Source organism: Sinocyclocheilus rhinocerous, unplaced genomic scaffold (assembly GCF_001515625.1).
Source record: "Sinocyclocheilus rhinocerous isolate Xijiao unplaced genomic scaffold, SAMN03320098_v1.1 scaffold230, whole genome shotgun sequence".
NCBI lineage: Eukaryota > Metazoa > Chordata > Actinopteri > Cypriniformes > Cyprinidae > Sinocyclocheilus > Sinocyclocheilus rhinocerous.
This window is the reverse complement of record NW_015637126.1, coordinates 459,478-482,590: the sequence shown is the minus strand read 5'-3', so window position 1 is coordinate 482,590 and position 23,113 is coordinate 459,478. Positions and strand designations below refer to the sequence as shown.

The 23,113-nt window shown below is 36.9% G+C and overlaps 1 protein-coding gene across 10 annotated transcripts; it reads left to right on the top strand.

Annotated features, from left to right (window-relative positions):
• Positions 1-48: 48 nt before the first annotated feature.
• Positions 49-22,891, top strand: sh3glb2b (SH3-domain GRB2-like endophilin B2b). 10 transcript variants are annotated; one of them, XM_016563308.1, is made up of 15 exons: positions 49-225; positions 3,246-3,387; positions 4,374-4,385; positions 4,957-5,085; positions 6,199-6,332; positions 7,052-7,144; positions 9,331-9,342; positions 11,289-11,351; positions 11,754-11,798; positions 13,612-13,635; positions 19,307-19,396; positions 19,774-19,874; positions 20,176-20,190; positions 20,407-20,653; positions 22,089-22,891. In XM_016563308.1, the coding sequence occupies exons 1-15, from the start codon at positions 163-165 to the stop codon at positions 22,194-22,196; spliced, it is 1,278 nt and encodes a 425-aa protein (XP_016418794.1). In that variant the 5' UTR covers positions 49-162; the 3' UTR covers positions 22,197-22,891. The 10 variants fall into 10 exon arrangements, with proteins under 10 accessions (XP_016418794.1, XP_016418796.1, XP_016418795.1 ...); XM_016563310.1 differs by lacking the exon at positions 4,374-4,385; XM_016563309.1 differs by lacking the exon at positions 9,331-9,342.
• The last annotated feature ends 222 nt before the right edge of the window (positions 22,892-23,113 follow it).

Here is a 23,113-nt window from a genome sequence, read left to right as displayed (position 1 = left end):
CTAAACTAGGCTGAGTAGAGGATGGCTGATGTAACAGATGGTAAAATCATTAAACTCCAGGTTGCGCTGTCGATTCAGCCTCGTCCTGCACAATCGATCCCGTTGCAGGGACAACCAACAAACTGATGTTGCTGAAACGCACACAGTGAAAACGCTGACACGATGGATTTTAATGTCAAGAAACTAGCGTCGGATGCAGGTGTCTTCTTCACTCGTGCTGTTCAGGTAGGAAATGGCCCAGTGCTTTCTGGTTACTTTACGGTAGTTGCGTTCAGCCATAAGGGACGTGCGTGAATTGAGTGGGATGGATGTACGCAGCAGCAGCAGCGGGCTCGAGTCAATGAATGAACCGCTTCGCCCTGTTGGCCTAAATCAGCCTTTACAGATCCTTACGCGAACACTCAGAAACGTCGCTTTCTGTAGCCTAAATCTTAATGTATCTGTCATTGTTCAAGCGAACAATCCTTATTTGTCATGTTGCGATGATCTGTATTTTCCTCGCTATTGTAAGCCGATAGACGCAAGCCAAGCCCGTATCCATTATTAATGACTGTTCATGTGACAGTCACCAGCTGCATTCTCGCTCACAGGCGAAGCCCTGTTTACTACAGAACAGTTAATTATTTTAATATGTAAAATGCTTGTTTAGGGATGCGCATGTCATCGTTTGTCTATTGAAATATAACCGAGTATAAAAATATACTCCGTTTATAGCCTACTGTATAACAAAGACATTAGACCGTAAACAGGTTAATCATCATTGACCAAATTTTAAAGGGACAGATCACCTCAACATGAAAATATTGTCATCATCTCACCCATGTTATTTTGAACCCGTATGACTTTGGTTCTTCCATGGAACACAACAGAAGATGCTCTGCTACTGTTTATGCTACCCCTAAATGGTTTACAAATAGTTATTTTTGGAGCTTGGCAGGTCATGGTCACCATTACCTTCCATTTTATGTGAAAAAAGCGGCGCAACATCGCTGAGAAGAAAATCACATTGGTTTTGGAACAGCATGAGAGGGAGCGTTTTCATTTTAATAGACCTTCTTATGCAGAACACTGAAAGATGTCTGGCCAGCTGTTGTGTATGTGTGTGACGGTGAACACCCATCTGTTTCCATGTGGGTGGTTTGCATTTAAGCATAAAGTTTATTTTCTATTGATTACAATATTTGTAATTTATTATCTAGGCTAATCCTTGAAACTATAAGTTGTGACAGATGATATTTTCTATCAAATGTAAAAAAGGAAGATTATTTCTGAAGGATAAATATTTTATATAATTAAAAAAAAAAGAATAAAAATCCAACGGTTTAATTTTATTGATAATTATTAACTATTAACAGAAACCATGCGATGATCCAAAACATTGTATGTAGTCAGAATGAATACAATTGAATCAAGAAACTTAGGGGTTCTAAAGTGAAAATCCTTATAAAGTACAACATCAGGTTTGGCATTTAAAAATTAAAAAATAATATTTGTTCAAAATACATAAATGGCATTGAAATACTGATTTTTGTGTAGTTATTTTTCTTTAGTGCATTCTATATACTCAGTATGTATACTACAGTATTATTTACACAGTGTGACATGCAGTATATTGTCAAAGCATTATTTGTCATATTCATATTCATGCCACATCCCTGGATATCATAAGATACTGTGCAGACACCTCTGTCAGTGTGAAGATAGCTCTGTTATGACCACCCGTATATTCTTGGCTCACGGATGACACATTCAAAGCTGCAGATGTAGAGGGAATCCTTCATGCTGAGTGTGATTTATATGTCTTTTCCCCTGAATTTTATATGCTGTCAGCAGGGGTCTTTCCTGTGTGTGAGTGAAATATTAAACACCAGCGCCTTATTTTTTTCACCTTGTCAGAGGAAATCTTTGCTGCAGGTCCACCAGCCTGCCAGAAGCTTCCTGTTTATCAATGAGAGTCACAGGGCACTTGTTCAGCTGTTAGTTACTGATCTTTAGCAACGGCTGACATTTTAGCCTGCATGTTTGGATATCAAGTGAATACCAACTGCAAAGGCACAAACAAGCCAGTGCCGTACACCTGTCTGATCCTCTTTCATTTAATTCCAGTTTCTTTAACTGATCTTGTTTATTTTTATGTCTCCCCTGAAAAGACACAACAAGACTGTTTGCCTTCTGTAGTCTGATTAAGCAGGTTAAAAAATTAAGCATTTAAAAAAAATTAATGTTAAAAATTAAAATTAAATTAATGTTTTTAGTCTCTTGTGCTGACAAAGGCTGCATGTGTTTGATGATAAATATATTAATCATATTGAGAAATATTATATTTTAAAATGTGTCAAAGCTGAATTTTCAGCAGCCATTACTGTAGTTTTCCATGTCACATGATCCTTCAGAAATCATTTTAAAATGAAATAAACATTTCTTCTTATTATCAATGTTGATAACTGTTTTGCTGCTTAATATTTTTGGGGAAATCATGAATGATGCATTTTTTCCCCAGAATTCTTTGATGAATAGAAAGTTAAAATGTACAAAACAATCTTTTGTAACACCTTTACAGGCTTTATTGTCACATCTGATCCATTTAATGCAGAATAAATAGCCTTGCTGAATAAAAGTATGATTTCTTAACGAAAAAAGTTCTTACTGACTCCACAACTTTGAACAGTATAGTGTATAATAATAATAATTATTAAAATCACCATATTTAATAGTGGTGTAACAAATTGACTTGTATTTTATTATATTGCCTTTTATTATATTATAATATTTCACATAGGTTTTATAATGAATAATGTAATTGTTTAACAAACTATGATTTAAAATTCAATCTAAATATCTATAATATAATGGTTTTAGGTTAAACATAATGTGTCTCACTGCAGGGCACATGTCAGTTATAACTATACCCATGCTTTTAATCCCATCAGATTTTTGGATTAAAATCTGCCATGTCCGGTCATTGTCTTTTTTAGAAAATGACTATTTTTGTTGCACTCAAAATTGATGTGTCTGATTTATAGCATTATTTGCTGCTTGATGTGAACTGTGAAACATTGTCTAAACATAAATACAGCCTAAGAGGGAATAGCATAATGCCAGCAAATCGTGTGAATCGCTTCAAGAGTATGTCTCCTTGTCTTGCTGAGAATGTTGAGTCTTTCAAGAGTACAAGATTACTGCTCATTCATTAACGGTTAAATCTTGTTTAGCAGACAGACTGAATTGTTTTTTATGATCTCCAGTACACGGAGGAGAAGCTTGGCCAGGCAGAAAAGACTGAGCTAGATGGCCACCTGGAGAACCTGATTGCTCGAGCGGACTGCACCAAAAACTGGACTGAAAAGATCTTCAGACAGACCGAGGTGCTGCTTCAACCCAACCCAAGTAAGAGTCTACATGGGCATTATACGTTTAAAATGGTCTGTTGTTATTAGATACCGTTTGAAATGTGTGGTCTTGTCTCCTAAATGTTGAGCCCAAACAGAGGTCCTGTATGTTGAAAAATGTCTCATGTTGTTGACATTTACCATTAACGTGATGAACAGGAACATCCCTTGACTGTTTGTTGATATCAATCTGCTTTAATGTACAGGCAGCCAGGGAAATATGATGCCTAACAACCATCTTAAAACAGCAGTAGTGCTCAAGTGTCACCATGTCAGGTATCACATTATGTGAATGGATTGTATTGTCTTTGCACCCTTGATTTTTATTTTCTCTCTTCTTATTGCTATGGTAGTTTCACTAATTATAAGAGTAAACAAATGTTTTACAAGGGTGCTGAGATGTACAGTAAACTGGCATAACAGTTCAAATCTGAGCTATTAATCGTTACTGTGCTCTTGAGCAGGATATATAATATAATTTATATTAATTATATTCTAATAATTATATCAGAATAATTTCTGAAGGATCATGTGACACTAAAGACTAGAGTAATGGCTGCTGATAATTCAGCTTTGCCATCCCAGGAAATATTACAGATTTACTGTATTTTTAATCAAATAAATCCAGCCTTGCTAAGCATAAGAGACTTCTTTCAAAACATTAAAAAATCATACTAACTCCAAATGTTTGAACGGTAGTGTATATCTAATAGTATAGTCAAAAATCTGCATTTGCATTTTATGTTGGCATTTCACAACTGAATAAACAACATGAAACATTTTATATTAATACTCGTTCAGTTATCATTTCTGAATCATTGATAAGGCCACAGGTTTCAGATGCTTTAGAGCTCATCTTTGATGGCAGTACCTTTCATGTTCGTATTTAAGCATTTAATGTAAGTGCAAGAGGTACTTATGGCCTAGTGATTGTGTACTAGTAAGAGCACTAACCTGTTCTTTCTAACTCTCTCCATGCTCCAGTTGACCAAACTGGTAAGTGTGTCTCTACTCCCCGTGGCCTGTGCTTTGGGTCTTCAGTTTAATGACTGATGTTTAGTATTAGACCCAGCTTGTGGCGGACGCTCTTCTCACTGTTTTTGTTACAGTAGTACTATCCTTTTGCGGATGAGTTTGTTTGTCCTGTGGTTTTAGCCAGACACAAGTTTAAACACCTGTTCTTCAATCATCTGATTATCTTAACCAGATCTGGTTATCAAATCTGTGAGGCCTCTTCAAATCAACACAGGGCATTGTGTTCATAGCTGGAATGATTTGTCAAAGACCGTTATTATATCACATTTTGCCATTACAACCCCACATGGGTTTTATGTTTTCATCTGTGATGTCTACATCAAAGACCTGTGTCTTTTTTTTTTTTTTTTGCTTTATGGTCTCTCGAAACAATGTTCCAAATATTACAATAAAATATTCGGAACATTTGTAAATGGTTGATGGACTGGATTGGTAAACATGATGGTGCAAAATGGTGTACTTGATTAAGTTTATTGGAGTAAACCTTGAATAAAGCTTGATGTCTTTTTTACTGATGTGAATCTTTGTTTAGGTGCCCGTATTGAAGAGTTCTTCTATGAGAAATTGGACAGAAAGATCCCATCCAGAACCACCAATGCAGAGCTGCTGGGACAGTATATGCAGGATGCTGCAAAGGAATTTGGGCCAGGAACTCCATATGGTTCGTACAACCAACCAGAACTAAATTAATATAATGCAGCTTTTTTAAAATGGTTATTGTTTTTTTTAATTGGAAAACACACAAAAAAGGGAAAAAGTTATTTTGTTAAGATAAAACGGCTACATATATCCTAACTAAGAAATAATAATAAGCAGTTTGCTCATAATCAAAAAGTATCTTTACCTACTAGAAGCCAGTGCATATCAATTTACTGAATTCACAAATTCTATAAACAAATTCTCATCTTTTTTATTGTTTATTTATTTACTTAATACACCATATGAGACAGGATTGCCGCTACCCATTCTCCCTTTTTCCTGTTTCCACTGATTGGCTTCTGACATGACAAATGAAAAATGAAGCATTCCCTTTGTATTATTTTTGACCAGTGTTATTATGTTGTATACTATGCTATGTTTTGCAGTGCTATAGTAATGGAGGTCTCTAAATCAAGTTAATGTTTAGCTGCATGGTGTATGTCACTAGATGGCGCACTTTCCCTTTCTAAACAGGTGGAGCATAAGGTTTGTTGGCAAGTAGGTCTTCATGGATGCTTATAGGTTAGAATTTACTGAGGGAATCCTGTGTTTTTTTTTCTCAGTTATTATTTTATATTAGAACTTTATATATTATAATTATAACAATGCTGGTTTAAAAATATTTATGAAAATCATGCTCGTCTTAGATATGTCAACATTCCAAAAAAAACATCACGACCACTACCAAGGTAAATATGACATTATGAATGTATATTTCATTTACAGAGAATCAAAGCAGCATCAGAGCATCTGTCTAAACATGCTTTATGTGAGACAGAGTGTTTCATTCTGTGAGTTTAGGTCTCTGATTGATGAAGATACCTACATCAGTAACTAGTTGAGATGACTCAAAGACCGTTTTGTCTATAATCTGATAATCTTAATGTTCCACTTCCATCTGAATGAGTTAAAAGTGTGCAAACCAAATTATTTGAAGCAGTCAGTAATTCACGAGATGTTCTTGGTTAGTTAAACAGGTTTGAAAATGATTTGACAGGAAAAGATTGAAAATGTCATTGCAATGCTGAGTTGTACGTAATATAGTGTTTTGGGAATGTTTTGCCTGTGTTTTTAGGTAGTACTTTGATCACTGTTGGAGAGTATCAGAGGAGATTGGGTGGAGCAGAGCGGGAATTCCTACAGACGTCAGCCATCAACTTCCTCACACCTCTGAGGAACTTTCTAGAGGGTGACTGGAAAACCATTTCCGTGAGTGAAATGTACAATCTCCGTCTCAGATGGTTCACCTCCATCTGATATGTAAACCAATATACAATGGCTGTTAAAATCTGCTAGTTACAAAATGATTGGCTCCTGCCCGTATTATTCACCTTTTTTGAAAGTGGATGACAATGGAGGTTTCGCACATTCAAATTACAAATGGTTTTACATTTAAATAGTATACATTTGTCTTAAATGCATTTAGCTGAACCTTGGAGGGTTTTTTTTGGCTTTGATTGTGTTTTGGAATATGGTTAAAGTGTACTGCCGAATGTACTGACAAGCCTTTATGGTATCTAAAATATACTTTAATGTCATTTCTATTGGAGCTTGTATGTCATGTATTTTAATATATTTGTAATTAAACATTTGTATTGATGAAGTTATATATAAATACTACATTTAAAATGACAACCAAATACTTAAATGCTTTAGTATGTTAACATGTCAAAATACAGTAAGTGTACTTCTTTAAAGCACAACAAAAGATTATTTGATTTAAAATGTACTTTTGTACTTAAGAGTGTTAAGAAACATCATCATGAAAGTGTATTCTCTTGACAGGCTGAAGTGGCCTTTTATTTCATTAATATTATATTATCTTTTTAAAAATGTACTTTTAATATGTGAAGTACACTACAAGTGCACATTCAAGTACAATTAAGCACACTTCCTCTCTCACAAAAGTCTGTTTGTTCTGTTATCAGAAAGAGAGAAAGCTACTTGAGAACCGGCGTCTTGACCTGGATGTTTGCAAAGCTCGGCTCAAGAAAGCAAAGTTAGCAGAGGCCAAGGCTGCTGTAAGTTTTATTTTCACTTATTTCTTCATCATCATTTTCACGTGTCTTCCTCCCCTCATGTTCTTTCATCTCCTCCACCACCCTCTCATCAAGAACCACTTATAAGCTGTTAAGCAAGATTCAGATCTCTAGAGGGACATTTCAGGAAGTATGACCTAAAGCAAGGATACTTAATGTCTATCCCACAGCCACAAGGTTATAATTGACTCACAATCACAATTATGTTACTATGTCTCTTGCAGTGTGCAAACAAACAATGTGATGTGTCAAATCAAACACTGAAAGCATGAAAACAGACAGTTAAAGTGCCCCTATTATGCCATTTTTAAGGTTCCTAATATTGTTTTGGGAGTCTCCTACAATTTGCATGCAAAGTCAAAAAATGCTTTCGTTTTCTCAAAATATGCATTTTATATTTTTCAACGATTTCTCAAACGATTAGTTCGAAGCGGTTCTAAGATTCAGTCTCTCTAAGACCCTTTTTTCCGTGAGCCTGCTCTGCTCTGATTAGTCAGATGGCCCAGTCTGTTGTGATTGGTCTACCGCATACAGCGCGTGTCATGGAGCAGCATTTACGACACAGAGCCGTTGTTCACTGACAAGCTGCACAAAACCACGATCATATTTTGCGCATGTTTTGCGCAGCTTGTCAGTGAACAACGGCTCTGTGTAGTAAATGCTGCTCCATGTGAAAGCCCGCACGTGATGGGAGATTTACCGCTGATTACAGAACCGGCAAGATTTACTGGCAAGATGCGCATTAAATATCGCATGCGATTTATCATGCAGCCCTACACCTGTGCCATAGTTCCATATTTTGAACGCTCGACAGAGAATATAAACATCTATTATTCATCATACTTAAACAGGCTGTGATTCAGTGGAGCCAGCTGGTCCAAATAAACTGGGTACTGAGCCAAGAGCCAGCGTTTTGTGAATCCCGCGTTGAACTCGGTAAGATTAGAGAAGCAGTCATCAGTAAAATGGGAACACAAAAAAAAAAAAAGATTGGGGTTGTACTGCTGTGGTACAGTGGAACATTTTTAATCACTGATTCTTTGCAGCCTCATCTTTCGGAAATGAAAATTAAACTAATTTACTATCACCGTATAGGACACAGCATCTTCTCGACATGAACAAGCTACAGTGTTTGAGGGCGGGGTCAAGTTGTTCACAGCCGGCCAACGTAGAACATACATTATGCAAATGTGTTACCCTGTGACGTGTAGCCGTCATGGAAGTGGGATTCGAGTTTCTGATGATTCGTTTAGGCTGTTCAGAGTCGATTCTTTATTTTGGGAGACAATAACTATATTTATCGTGCACTTTTGGCTTTACAACTTTGCAAATCTTTTACATTCACATACAGCTACATTGCATACTGCATGAAAGGCAATGGCATAGGGGCACTTTAACCACAAAATGGACTGATTCCTAATAATCGTTTAACAAACAAAGTATTTCTGAATGCTTCATTGGTGTGTAAATAAAATGTACGTTTAAATTCACCTTGACTAACTCATTCTGGACAATGAAAAAGTGGACAAACTCGTACTGTTTTGATGCATGAGGTGACAAAATATGAGGTTCATGTTAGATATCACTGTTATTGGTTAAAGCCAATCAGTTATCTGTAACACTTTATTTAGGTCTCACTGACTTAACGTTAGTTAAGTTAAGATATTCATGAAGCAGACTTGGAGTTCTGTCTGGGAAGCTCTGAGTCAGGGGGCATACGCAAACATCCTGATGATGCAAATGACCCTGCTCATGACTTCTCTTTTCACTTAGATGTTTGCTTCTTCATTTTATGCCTTTCAGTAATTGAAGAATTTGTAGTTTACGCAGAGGGCTGAGTCACATGCTGTTTTATCATGTTTTCATTTCTTCTTTTCCTGCATAGTTGATATTGTTTGCTAATTCACCCATTTAGGTGTGATTTCCCTCCTGACACTTATCAAGTATTACAGGGGTAATCTAAGGTCAGCAGGGCATACCCAGACTATTGTTACCTCTGTTCTAATCTCCAAGAGGAACCTGGATGGGTGTGTGTGTGTGTGTGTGTGTGCGCGCGTGTGTGTGTGCGCAAGGAAACACAATTATGACTCCGTCATCATATGTGCTGTGTCTGATCTTTTCCATTTCCATGTATTCACTAACGCGTTTCTCTGTTGTCATTTGCGCAGTGTGAGGGAGATGTGAGTATCCGTGTGTGTGTGTGTGTGATTTACTGCCTTTCATCCTTTGCTGCTTCCTGCAAGCAGTTACTTGTACAGGCTTGATAGTTGACCAACTGTATCTTCCACCTCTGCAGTGCCTTGATAAAAAAAATAAAAATCTTTCAAAAGTCAGTCCTTCTTGAAATCACAGTCACATTAAATGGCTGCATGTAATTTGTAATTCTTTTTAATGTACTGTATATTATAGAGCAGGGTTTCGCAACTGGATGTCCACAAACCCATGATGAAAGTGGAGGGGTTTTGTGAAATTCAAATGATAAAAATGGAAAAAAAAAGAAAAGAAAAAAAGAAGCTAAGCTATTTTAAGCCAAAGATAAAAAAGCTTAATTTAAATGAATAGTGTGTATGTTTCTAGTGTGCATAATATATGCATACACACACACATATATACAGTGGGTATGGAAAGTATTCAGACCCCCTTAAATTTTTCACTCTTTGTTATATTGCAGCCATTTGCTAAAATCATTTAAGTTAATTTTTTTTCCTTATTAATGTACACACAGCACCCCATATTGACGGGGTCTGAATACTTTCCGTACCCACTGTATATATATATATATATATATATATATTTGATTGTATGTATGTGTATATATAATATTAATGACTAATTTTATGTATCTCTGTTATCTATTGTATAAGAATCTGGTCCACTTTGGCTAATTTCAACAGCAATTAATATTTACAAAAGTAGGCCACATAGAGACCAGAGCATTGTGCTCTTCACGATACACAGCAGTGCAAAGGGTACAAAGAAAAAAACTGCTCTTGTTCTATGTCATACAGTACAACTGTACTAAGATAAAACATTACTGTTTATAAAACTCCTGCAAACCCTCGTGTTGTTCGAAACCCGTAAGGCCCTGTCCCAAATCGCACCCTAAACCCTCGCGGTCTTCCTCTGAGTCCGCATTTTCGTGACGTAATGCCGCTTTTACTGTCGGGTAGAAGTCTGCTGTGGAGCTCGCCCCAGCGCGGGCTCAGCAGAAGTGCGCATCGAGGGCGCATATCGGCCGCAAAGGGGGCGCTCGCGAGCACACTTTTGAACGCTAAAATGATGAATGGGACACCCAACGGTCTCGTGGACTTAACGGACACACGCACGCGGCGGTCATTGTAAGTCCGCAAGACCGAAAGTGCACATGAAGTGTTCCATTTGGGACAGGGCCCAATTCATTCTTTGGACGCGCGTTCACGACAGTACCATGGTAATTTCGTGAACGCGCATCCAAAGTGACGCAGTAGAGCCAAAAATGTGGAATAAAGTCGTTATTTTTGTTTTCTTTGCGCAAAAAAGTATTCTCGTAGCTTCGTAACTTTACAGTTGAACCACTGATGCCACACGGACTACTTTGTTGATCATCTTGGTACTTTTCTGGACCTTTAACGTGGTAGTTACCTTGCTGTCTATGGGAGGGTCAGAGAGCCCTCAGATTTCATCAAAAATATCTTAAATTGTGTTCCGAAGATGAACGAAGGTCTTACGGGTTTGGAACAACACGAGGGTGAGTAATTAATAACAGAATTTTCATTTTTGGGTGAACTAACCCTTTAAGCACTAAAACAAGATTATCAGTAAAAACTACTGAAAAATGTAATGAAAAGTAATAGTAACAACATCTTAATAAATGATCATGCTTTTTGTTATTTAATTTTTATATTTTACTTAATTTTATCATTTTATTTATTTATTTTGGTTTGGAGTGCAATGAAGTGATGCAAAAAATCTACTGATACCGTCCTAATTTGCCTGTTTTTTGTGTGTGGGAGAGGTTACAGGCTGGTTTGTCAAGTGTTTTTGTTGTTTTTTTTGTGAAAATATGAAAATAGTGTTGTCTGCTGGGTTAGTTCATGTGGACACATGATTCTTTGTAAAACTCTGTTTTCCCCCCCTCCACCTGTAGGCTGCGCCTGACTTTCAGGAGACTAGGCCACGCAATTATGTTCTGTCGGCCAGTGCATCTGCGGTAAGAAGGCTGCAGACCCTTAGCATTAGAAGTCTTCCCCCATACATGCTCTCTTTTTCTCTCTATTTCTTTCTACATGACCTTTATTTTTACATACGATATTTCCCCACCAATATTTGCACCAACTCTTGTAAATTTAGACTAGCAGAATGTCCTCCTACAGTCCGTTCTCTGTGGGGGTGGTATAGCAGTATACGCTTATTGTGGATAAAAATCATCAGCTAAAGCAATTAATTAATAAACAAGCCCCCATTATTACACCTAAGAGCTTTTGGACCAGGTATCATCCTCTACCCTTTGCCATTACCTGGAATCTCGGATGGTTGAAATGTGCAGGTGATAGTGAGAAAATGGCCTCACTAAAACTTTTCCATCGTCCCATTACTTTTTCATTCCACGCAGTGGGATAGTGAAGTTGGCGATTCATCTCTGAGTGACAGAGAAAAGGTTGTATGAACTTGAATCTGAAGTGAAGCCTTAATATAAAGCCCTCATAGAGTAGTGTACTTATAGACATGCAATATATATTGTGTGTGTCTTGTTAGCACAGCTCAGTAATGGACGGTTGCATCTCCTTTCAAGATTTGTCTGTGTTGTTGACCCATTATTTAACTCTAGTCCTGCTTACCTCTCTGTCAATGTTGTGAGATGTCTTACATCTCCCGTCTTGCGGTGTTGTGTGCCTGTGTGCCTTTCCCTGGGTGTTTGAATAATGTTTTGGCGACAACTGATGCAATACATGTGTATTTAGTTGACTAGTCCCAGTAGTACATAATGCTGTTTTGTTGTTTGTGTGTGTTCATATAGATATGTTATATACAGTAAAGCTCAAAAGTTTGGACACAGCTATTTTATTACACAACATTCTGGAATGTTCAATTCTGAAAAATTCGATTTTAAGCTTGTCTAAATTTTTTACTGGTTCTGTAATATAGTTTGAAATAATATTGACATGTTATTGCACGAGTCTAAACACGAATATCCTCTGCGATGAACATTTACAGTGGAATGCAGGGGTTGGAAAACTTTGCTTTTATTCTTTCATTTTATTTAAAATATGTGTGTGTGATCACTTATTTTTCATTGTAGTTGTTGTGTCATTGTACATTTAAATAGGGTCTTGACTAGGGTTGGGTACCGAAACCCGGTACCTATGTAACCGGTATGTACTAGAACCGAATCAGAACGCAGATTTCGGTGCCACGATGCCTGAGCGATCGATTGAAATATGATTGACAGAGATACAGTAGAAACATTATGTGTGGTTTTGTATTAAATATTGTTTTGTATTAAATAATGACCCAGATCGTGAAATACATTTATTAGCCTTAGAGTAAGGGAAGCACAACTCGGGAAATGAGAGCATCCAAGGAGCATGTGAATGCTATGTATATTTATTTTTTATATTTTTAATGTTCTTTAAAGTTATCCATCATTTTTTATGTGGCTTTTTTTTTGAAGTATTGGTTTAGGCACCGGTACCGTTTTAAAAGTATCGATTTGGCACCGGTATCGTAAAAAACCCAATCGATACCCAACCCTAGTCTTGACATTATAGAGGGTTCAGGAGCCTGTGCTGCCCATGATCGATTGAAATATTTGTCCTGGTTCTCTGAAATGGACGTAAGACGCATGGGCGTCGCTTGGCCATTTTTAGCGGGGCTATAGCGATTAGCTCCATAAACTGTACACAAATTCATGATCGCCTCAGAGTCAGTCCTCTTTAAATTTCATATGAAAACGGCGGCAGACTTTTCGTCTCCTCCCCGTCTTTCAGCGCGCTCTTCAATCAGACGCGTGGCACAGCGCGAGCGGACTCAAACATAGGACACACAAGGTGTGTGTGTTTATCGCTAGATTGTTATAATATCTGTATCTGTGCAGTTCTTTGTCATAATTTTTATATTTTTAATGTTCTTTAAAGTTATCCATCATTTTTTATGTGGCTTTTTTTTTGAAGTATTGGTTTAGGCACCGGTACCGTTTTATAAGTATCGATTTGGCACCGGTATCGTAAAAAACCCAATCGATACCCAACCCTAGTCTTGACATTATAGAGGGTTCAGGAGCCTGTGCTGCCCATGTGTCTGATTACATTAGAATGTCTCTTTCAATCTTAAGATCCCATGAAGTGTCATTTCCTTAAATTTACATGTGAAATTTAGTGAGTGTTTTTTATTTGGGTCTGTATTTGTAAAGAGAGGGTTTGTGTTATGTTGTCTTCACGGTTCTTCTCTTGTCGTTATGCTGCATGTTCCAGCTGTGGAGTGAGGAAGTGGATAAAGTGAGTATCGGGCAAGATCCACTCCTTCCTTTGCTGCCTTTGTTTCCTTTGTTCTAATGGAGCAATGAGTATTATTTTACGTAATAAATGTTTGCATAATAACAGATGTAATTCATGTGAACAATGATAGTTTTCTGCTCCCACTGCTTGTATTTTTATCTGTACTGATTTCCATCTGTCAATCTTTAAGAAGAAAATCTGACTTAACATACCTAACAAACAATACAGATTTCAGCAAGTCTTAAATTCTTCTCACATTATAATGACTACAATGTTGAGAATGTTGGATATGAATCGAACATCATAATATCTGGCTGTCCAGACTTATAGAAATATAAAGCAGTAAAAATGTGCTCTGAAGAAATGTTAAGAAAGCTATTAAAAAAAAAATAAAGGCAACATGGTCATGATTTATGAGTGGATACATTTACCTTTAGCCAAAAGAGACGTTTTTGTTACAGCATGCTACAAAACCCAGCTATTTCTTTGTGTTTTCTGCTAAATAGTGCTTGGTTAGCAAGAAATGTTGCTTTCATCATTTCATCCTTATTATAAATGTTATAATAAATGTTAAATTTTAGAATATTTACAAATGACATGCACTTTACATGAAGAAACTTTACATGCAAAATATGACTACTGACGTATTGGAAGGTTATTTGGCGCCGCGATGAACATCGCAATGTCACGGAGTTCTGTTATAATCAGGGTTGGGAGGGTTACTTTTAAAATGTATTCCGTTACAGTTACAAATTACTTCATTAAAAAAGTATTCAGTAACGTAATCCAATTACCACAATATAAAAGTAATGTAATCTGATTACTTTTGGATTACTTCAAGTTACATATGTTAATAAGTCAAAAAAGCAATATTTAAGTACTTTTACTTAACTATGACTTTAAAATTAAAGTTTTATTTTTATTATTATTTTTTTTATTTCTTTAACATGTACAAGTAAAAATAAATATAGTTTATACACAACACTAAAAAATGTACACCATATACATATTAGTGCATTTTAAAATAAGCCTAACTTTACATGTCGAAATGCATGTGAAATGCTATGATCTTTATTTCATTGACTGATCCGGGGTGTGGGGACTCATGTTAATTTAGCTAGAAAGCTGACAACTGCACTCATGCACACCATGGAATTTTAAATCACTAGCAAACATTACATTTTAGCTAACGATGATTTCAATGCTAGTCGGACTCGTACCTGCAAATGTTCAAGTTGGTTGAGTAGCCTTTGTTAAAGCAAGAGTCTTCTTGCATAGCTTACGCTGTACAACTATGTTATTTCCTTTATCCTCTTGAAAACAAAATAACTGTGAAATTTCCAGACATGAAAACGTTTTTCACAGCAGGAAGCATCGTAATTAATTTACTGTAGCAGCGTCTCATCCCGCGTTTGAGGAGAATAATTGTAGACGGGTGTTATTTGCGCACGCACCAGCAGGCGGCTCACGTGAGTCAACATGTGTCAACCGAACCAGGAACTGATGAAGCAGTGTTAAATATATAGCGTTATGTCAAAATACTCATTTATTTAATTTTAAATTAAACAAATGTAATCCTGATAGTATTCCCACTTTTTACAAAATGTAACTGTAATCTGAATACTTTGTTTTTTGATGTAACTGTAACGGATTACAGTTACTAGATTTTTGTATCCTGATTACGTAACGCCATTACATGTATTCCGTTACTCCCCAACCCTAGTTATAATGAACGAATCTCTTATTTACATCGCGTTTAAACTTTGTTTGTTATAATGAGAGGATTTGCGAGCTTGCATAACTCAGCACTGAACAAAACTACAGTGTTTTGAAGGGGACGCTTGAACTTAAACGCCTCTGATGGGCCATTGCGTTCAAGAAATTACCAGATATGTCTGTGATTGGCTACATTGCTCAACGCTGCACAAACACGTTGTAAATGGAAACCTGGGAAGTGCTCCTGAGCGCAAACACAATACGCATTGGAGCGTTTGCCAAGTCTGTTTTGCCAATATCCTACTTTTGCCGCCTCAACTGAGCGTGCTCTTGCTTTTATTTATAGCGCCCCCTTTTTATTTATAGAATCCCCGTAAACCAGGACCGCTTCAGAATAATGTCTCGGAGCTCATTCATGAATTTGTGTGAAGAATACGCGGCATCCGTGTGCGTCTGAGCACATGCGCACTTTGGCCAGAGCTGCGATTAAGGCATTTACATGCCTGTTTATTGCGATTAAAATAGGCGTACGCCACATAGTTTAATGCGATTATGGTTACTACGATTATGAGCTTAATCACATTATTTTGATCGAAATATGTGTTTTCGTGAGGTAAAGTTTAATTGCAATTTTGCCAAAATCCAATTATAATACTAAAGTAGGCTAATTTCAGTGTTGGGGAGTAACTAGTTACATGTAACGGAATTACGTAATTTAATTACAAAATAAATGTAATTGTAATCAGTTACAGTTACTGAGAAAAAATGTGTAATTAAATTACAGTTACTTATAAAAATGTTAATGATTACAAAGGGGGTTACATTAGATTTTTTTTTTCACACACCCACATACAGATTTAATTGATTTCTTTCATAAGTTGCAGTGACTGCTCTAAAATATGAGACACCAATGTCTCAGGAATTTAGTACAGAAAATAGGACACATGCTTATTTGATGACTGTTTTATTTCCTATTTGGGTTTATATATACATTTTATTTTTTTAAGATTAACTGTTTTTTCCAAGGCATTGTTAGATTCCAGTGTTTCCTGTCATAGCTTGCAAATATTTGATTTCAAAAACATTATCATAGCTATTAAACTATTTCTTGTTATGATTTTAAATCTGTATGTAACCTCCGAATGATCTCAAAGTACGTCTGATTTTGTGGTGGCTGTGCTTTAAAATTAAATTGATATAATCTTAATTCAAGTGATGAAGGATTTTGAAAGTCTGACAGTAATTACAACCCCAATTCCACAAAAGTTGGGACGCTTTGTGAAATGCCATAAAATCAAGAATATGTTATTTGTTCATTCTCTTTAACCTTTATTTAATTTGACTAAAGTACAAAGAAAAAATTTCCAGTGTTTTCACTGGCCAACTTAATTTTATTTTGTAAATATAAACAAATTTTGATGGCTGCAACACACTTAAAAAAAGTTGGGACAGAGGCGTGTTTACCACTGTCACATCAACTTTCCTTTTAATTACACAGTTTAATTGTTTAGGAATTGATGATACTAATTGTTAAAGGTTTGCAAGCAAACTTTTCGTCCAATCTCGCTTGATACAAGACTTCAGATGCTCCGCAGTCTGTGATCGTCACTGTCTGATTCTCCTTTGCATGACTGGTCGGACATTTTCAATAGGAGACAGATCTTTGCTGCAGGCAGTCTAGCACATTCACTCTGTGTCTACGAAAACCACGCGGTTGTAGCACATGCAGAATGAGACCTGGCATTGTCTTGATCTAATAACCATGGACTTCCCGTGAAAGATGTCATCTTGATGGCAGTATATGTCTCTGTACATATCAATGGTATCTTCGCACATATTCCACCATGCCGTTTGCTCTGCTGCAGCCCCATACCATGACAGACATTTGCTTTTGCATCTGTCGCTGGTAAAAGTCTGGATGGTCCCTTTGCTCTTTGGGACTGAGAACTCGACGTCCATTTTTCTCAGAAACCAGTTGAAATGTGGACTCATCTGACCACAGCACACATTTCCACTGCCTTTTTGACTATCTGAGATGAGCTCTGGCCCAGAGAACGCTGCAGCATCACTGCATAGAATTGGTGTATAGTTTTCTCCTAGAGGAACAGAGATTGAAGTTGCATTTATTGATAAAGCAGCAGACTGTGTTAAGTGACTGCGGTTTTACAGAAGTACTGTGGCTATATTTAACACCGAAGCATGACGGCTCACACACATTCACTGGAGGTTTCATGCCTTGCCCTACACAGACTGAGATTTCTCTGGATTCCCTGAATCTTTTCACAATATTATATATGCTAGTTGGTGAAATACCTAAATTCTTTGTGATTTTGCATTGAGAAATGTTTTTATTTGTTTGACACTTCTCTCATGAAATTTGGCACATGAAAGTGATGAGCCTTGATCAAGACTGACATGCTCTTTTTATACCCAAACATGACACCCTCACCTATTACCAATTCACCTGCTTACTGTAAACTGTTTCAAAACAGTTTAATTAGGATACTCTATAACCTTTTCACTTTTATTTTGCCTCTGTCACAACGTTTTTGGAGTGTGTTGCAGCCATCAAAATCAAAATTTGTTTATGTTGGTAAGTGAAAACTTTGGAAGTCTTTTCCAAATTAAATAAAAGTTAAAGAGAAAGAACAAATCACAGATTCTTGATTTTATTGCATTTTACAAAACTTCCCAACTTTTCTGGAATTGGGGTTGTGGTGTTGAGCACTACTGTAAGGTTAACCCTGCCTGGTTTGAATGTTTGAAAATGACTAACAGTGAAACCATTAGAAATTTAGAAAAGTTATCAAATGTAATCAGTTACATTACTTTAATAAAGTAATTGAAAAAGTTACACTACTTATTATATACACTACTGTATCCTATTACATTTCCAAAGTAACCTTTCCAACACTGAGTAATTTTAACTATGTGCATGTTTCATCTCCTTCATAAATGGATTACAATAACCACCAGTTGTGCTAAATGGGGGAGTGTCGAGCAGTTAGAGCACATGTTGAGCCACGTGAGTCATGTGACGTGGTTTGAGGTTAAGGAGTCTGGCCTGTGTTAATTTCTTTTCCCTTTTCTCTCTGCATGGTTTCCTGTCCTCTCTCGACTGCCTCTTTCAAAAAGTGGCAAAAAGATTCATAATAAAGATGAAATTGTCAAATCAAAAATGTATTGTGTTGCTGAGAACCTATAAAACAAGAAAAAACTGAGGTCTTCATTTGCTTTAACAAGAATGTCTTTATTGGTTAACAGAGACTGCTTCCCAACTTTTCTGGAATTGGGGTTGTGGTGTTGAGCACTACTGTAAGGTTAACCCTGCCTGGTTTGAATGTTTGAAAATGACTAACAGTGAAACCATTAGAAATTTAGAAAAGTTATCAAATGTAATCAGTTACATTACTTTAATAAAGTAATTGAAAAAGTTACACTACTTATTATATACACTACTGTATCCTATTACATTTCCAAAGTAACCTTTCCAACACTGAGTAATTTTAACTATGTGCATGTTTCATCTCCTTCATAAATGGATTACAATAACCACCAGTTGTGCTAAATGGGGGAGTGTCGAGCAGTTAGAGCACATGTTGAGCCACGTGAGTCATGTGACGTGGTTTGAGGTTAAGGAGTCTGGCCTGTGTTAATTTCTTTTCCCTTTTCTCTCTGAATGGTTTCCTGTCCTCTCTCGACTGCCTCTTTCAAAAAGTGGCAAAAAGATTCATAATAAAGATGAAATTATGTCAAATCAAAAATGTATTGTGTTGCTGAGAACCTATAAAACAAGAAAAAACTGAGGTCTTCATTTGCTTTAACAAGAATGTCTTTATTGGTTAACAGAGACTGTTCCAAGTTGGCTGCACAAAATAGTTGAGCTATGTGGATGATGTGTCCTGTGGTTTCCCTTTTTTTTTTTTCTCTCTCTCCTTGTTTGTGGCTCCACCAGGCAGAGCACGAGTTGCGTGTGGCTCAGACTGAGTTTGACAGACAGGCAGAGGTCACACGCCTCCTGTTGGAGGGCATCAGCAGCACACATGTGAGTACCTGCACTTCTCACACTCGCACTGTCCGCTCTTTGACATTACACAAGCAAAATGAGTTGCAGTGCCACCGTTGAAAAGTTGGGGGTCTTTATGATTTTCTGAAACATTTTTTTGGGAAGAAATACTTAATACTTAATGAAAGTGACAGTAACAACATTTATAATGTTACAAAAGATTTCTGTTTCAAACAAATGCTGTTCTGTCTATTCATCAAAGAATCCTGAAATGTATTCACAGCTTATTTATTTTATTTTTTATTTGTTTTTAATTGAAAACAATCGTGACCCCAATCTTTTGAACAGTAGAGTATACCTCTCTCTGAATAAGGAAATGAGGAAAGAGACTTTCAAATTCTGCAATTCCATTGCAGGTGAACCACTTGCGCTGTCTGCATGAGTTTGTGGAGGCCCAGGCTGCTTATTACACACAGTGTCACAAGCACATGCAGGATCTTCAGAAAGAGCTGAGCAGGTGAGAACTTCAGTGAGGTGCTGCAAACTCCAAAATAAACATAAACAGCCATTTGTTCTTCTGTCCTAGAGCGACTGCAGTCAAATAAGACCATGTTCTACAGGAGATGCATGACAGTTTAGTAACTTTAGTCTATTTTTGATATAGAGAGATGTGGCAAAACAAGATGTGAGTAACAAGGGGTTTGCCTAACACATTCCCCTTTATGGCAACTGCTTTTCTAGTGAAGAAAATCACAAGACTTCTTGAGATCAACTTTGAGCTGATGTTTTTTTTTCTGCTTTTTCTTTCCTGTTCTTAGTGCGAACGGAGATACGTGAGTAACTTTTTCCATCACACTGAAAAAGGAAGAAAGTTTGCCCAATAAATTTAAGCAATTACATTCATGTGACTGAGAAATTTTCCTTCTTTCACTTTTCATGTAATATCTGTGTCATGAGTGAGCAACAGCTAGATATTTATATTTATAATTAGATTTATATTTATTCAGACACACTGTGTCCATGGTTTTGAATCTGTGAATCTGTTCCAGGTTTCCTAATGCTTTTGCTGTGAACGCCTCCACGTCAGGGGTGTCAGCAGACCCTTCTCCCCTTTCCACTGCCACCCTACCTGGGACTTCTCCACCTAGTCGTTCCCCAAACCCCTCCAATGCCCTTGAGTCCAGCACGCTGAAGATTGAGGAGGTGAAGCCTCCCGCCACTGGCACTCGCAAGGCCAAAGTGCTGTATGACTATGATGCTGCAGATACAAGTGAACTTTCCCTTCTCGCTGATGAGGTAGGACATGAGGAAGTCTGTTTTTCCTCTTTAACAGTCAGTAGCATTCATTATATCAGTATTAGTGATTTTAGTATGTACTGTAATGAGAATGTATTTTATTTAAAGGGGTCCTATTATGCTCTTTTACAAAGTCTTGATTTTGTTTTGGGGGTGTACTAGAACAGGCTCTCACACTAGGTTGTTCGAAAAACACATTATTTTCCACATATTTTACATTATTACAACACCTCTCTCCCCAGTCTAGCATGAACGGCTCGAATAGTTCCTGTATCAAATGAAGGCCCGCCTTCTGAAATACGAAATGTGTTGTGATTGGTTAGCTGGGCCAGTGTGTGTTGTGATTGGCAGCACTCGGTGCCTGGTCGGGAAATGTCATGCCCCTTACCATAGCCTCCTGCGAGCTTCAGTGTAAATATTGCATCAATATCAAATCAATTTGAGCACGATTTAAACCCGGATGATTGTAATCACTCTAAGTGCATCTGCTTTGGGAAAGCTAGCGTGTCTCCGACATAGTGATAACACTCATTGCCTTCTTTAGTGCAGCTCAACCAGGTCTCGTCCCATTCGTCGATCTTTGTGATATCACAAATCCCGGAAAATTTGCGTTGTAGTCCAAACGAGTCGTTCGTTGTAGTTTTTGAAAAGTGATTTCTGTTAAATAAAATATCTCCTTTTGAAGTGGACTTTGAGCTTTGTAACTTTGCAGATCTTTTTTATGCCCAAACAGCAACATTACAGACTAACTAAAGTTGAAAAAGTGAAAAAGCATATTAAACCCCTTTACGCTTAACTACTGAACTACTTTTTGGGAAATGTTTACCCGTAGTGGAAACTACGGAATCTGTGTAACTATTTAATTTTAAATACATTTTATTAAAGAGTATTGTTTTTATTATAAGTATTTATAATGTAATTATTATAAAAACAAATAATATATATTTTATTTTCTAATCCTTCTCACTTTTTTATAAATGACTTTCTTTTGTAGTTCTCTGTGTTGTTACTTAGAGTTTCTTGCCTATCATGGTCAGTTTAAGCTAACTTACAGTCTCTGTGACATTGCCTTTTGTTTAATGAAATGGGCTGGTAAGTAACCTAAAGGTTTTAAGTTTGAAACTTGTTTATAAACCATCGCAATTGTCCCCATATGCAAGTCTGCCAGACAATGTCATATGATTCAGCCTCACAGACCTGCCTCTGTAATACACGCCTATAAAACTCAATCCTCAAAAGACGTCAAAGGGGTGCCTGCAGATGTGTATTTGTTAATACATGTCTGTTAACCACGGTTTATACATGTCAACTGTTACAGTATATCTGAATGTAGTGAATGCTTTTGGAAGACTGTGCCATTGCAACACAATCAGCCCACATCAAAATGTCTACTTCATTTTTTTCTTTCTCTCTGTTTCTTTCTGTTATTCTGTAGCTTATTACGGTGTACACGGTGCCCGGCATGGACCCAGACTGGCTTATTGGAGAGCGAGGCAACCAGAAAGGCAAAGTGCCTGTCACATACCTGGAGCTCCTAAGCTAGACGCAGCCTCCTCTTCACAAATACAGAGTCATACTGAATTATGCATGAACAAGTACTCAAGCACTCATGAACACTCAGTGAATTTACCTGGTTTCTTTCTATTTAGTTTTTTCCCCCGTAATACCTAGATTCACATCTAGGTCTGTCCATGTTACTGTGCATAAATATGTATTATTGTTTTTTAGGCCCTAGTTATGTTCTGTGTATGTTGTTTCATTTGAACACTATCCTGCATAAGGCTTTTCTTTAAGTAACTGATTTTATTTCCTTTATGGTCCTGTGACTGCTAGATTTTTCTGAAGTCTTTCTTACCCTCCAAGTGAAGACAACAAACTGAAACTGGATCTGAGTTTGTGTGTGTGTGATCATGAAGACACTAAACATTTAGGCTTTGCTTCTTTGTGTGTCGTCTCGCTCATCATGCTTGTATGTTTATATGGTGGTCTTGGATTGATATCAGTTTGATTCCAAATGAGGCATTTATGGTATTAGGTGCGGTTATGATGTACAGTATGTGGTTAACTGTGATCTGTTCATATTCAAAATACTGATTTTCTTTACCTCCAGTGGTACTTATTCACATCCATATCTGCTCAGTCAGCACCTTCCCACTTTTGTCTTTGTGTTCTGTGCTTGTTCCAAATAGCGATGCATGTTGAATGAATACAATATAAATATATAATAAAGAGAGATTTACTGGGTCTTGATCTAGATGTTGTCTTTCTAATGGGGGTTGTCATCTAAAGTACTTAGTGGTGAGACGTCAATGACTGGCTTATGCCATTTTGTATATTACTACTTAGAAAAATGAAAAATAATTCAATCAATAATCAAGAAAAGTGCAATGGTACATAGTAAAATAGGATTATGGGGGTAATGTATTTTATAAAACCTGTTTTTGCAAAGGAAACTCAAAA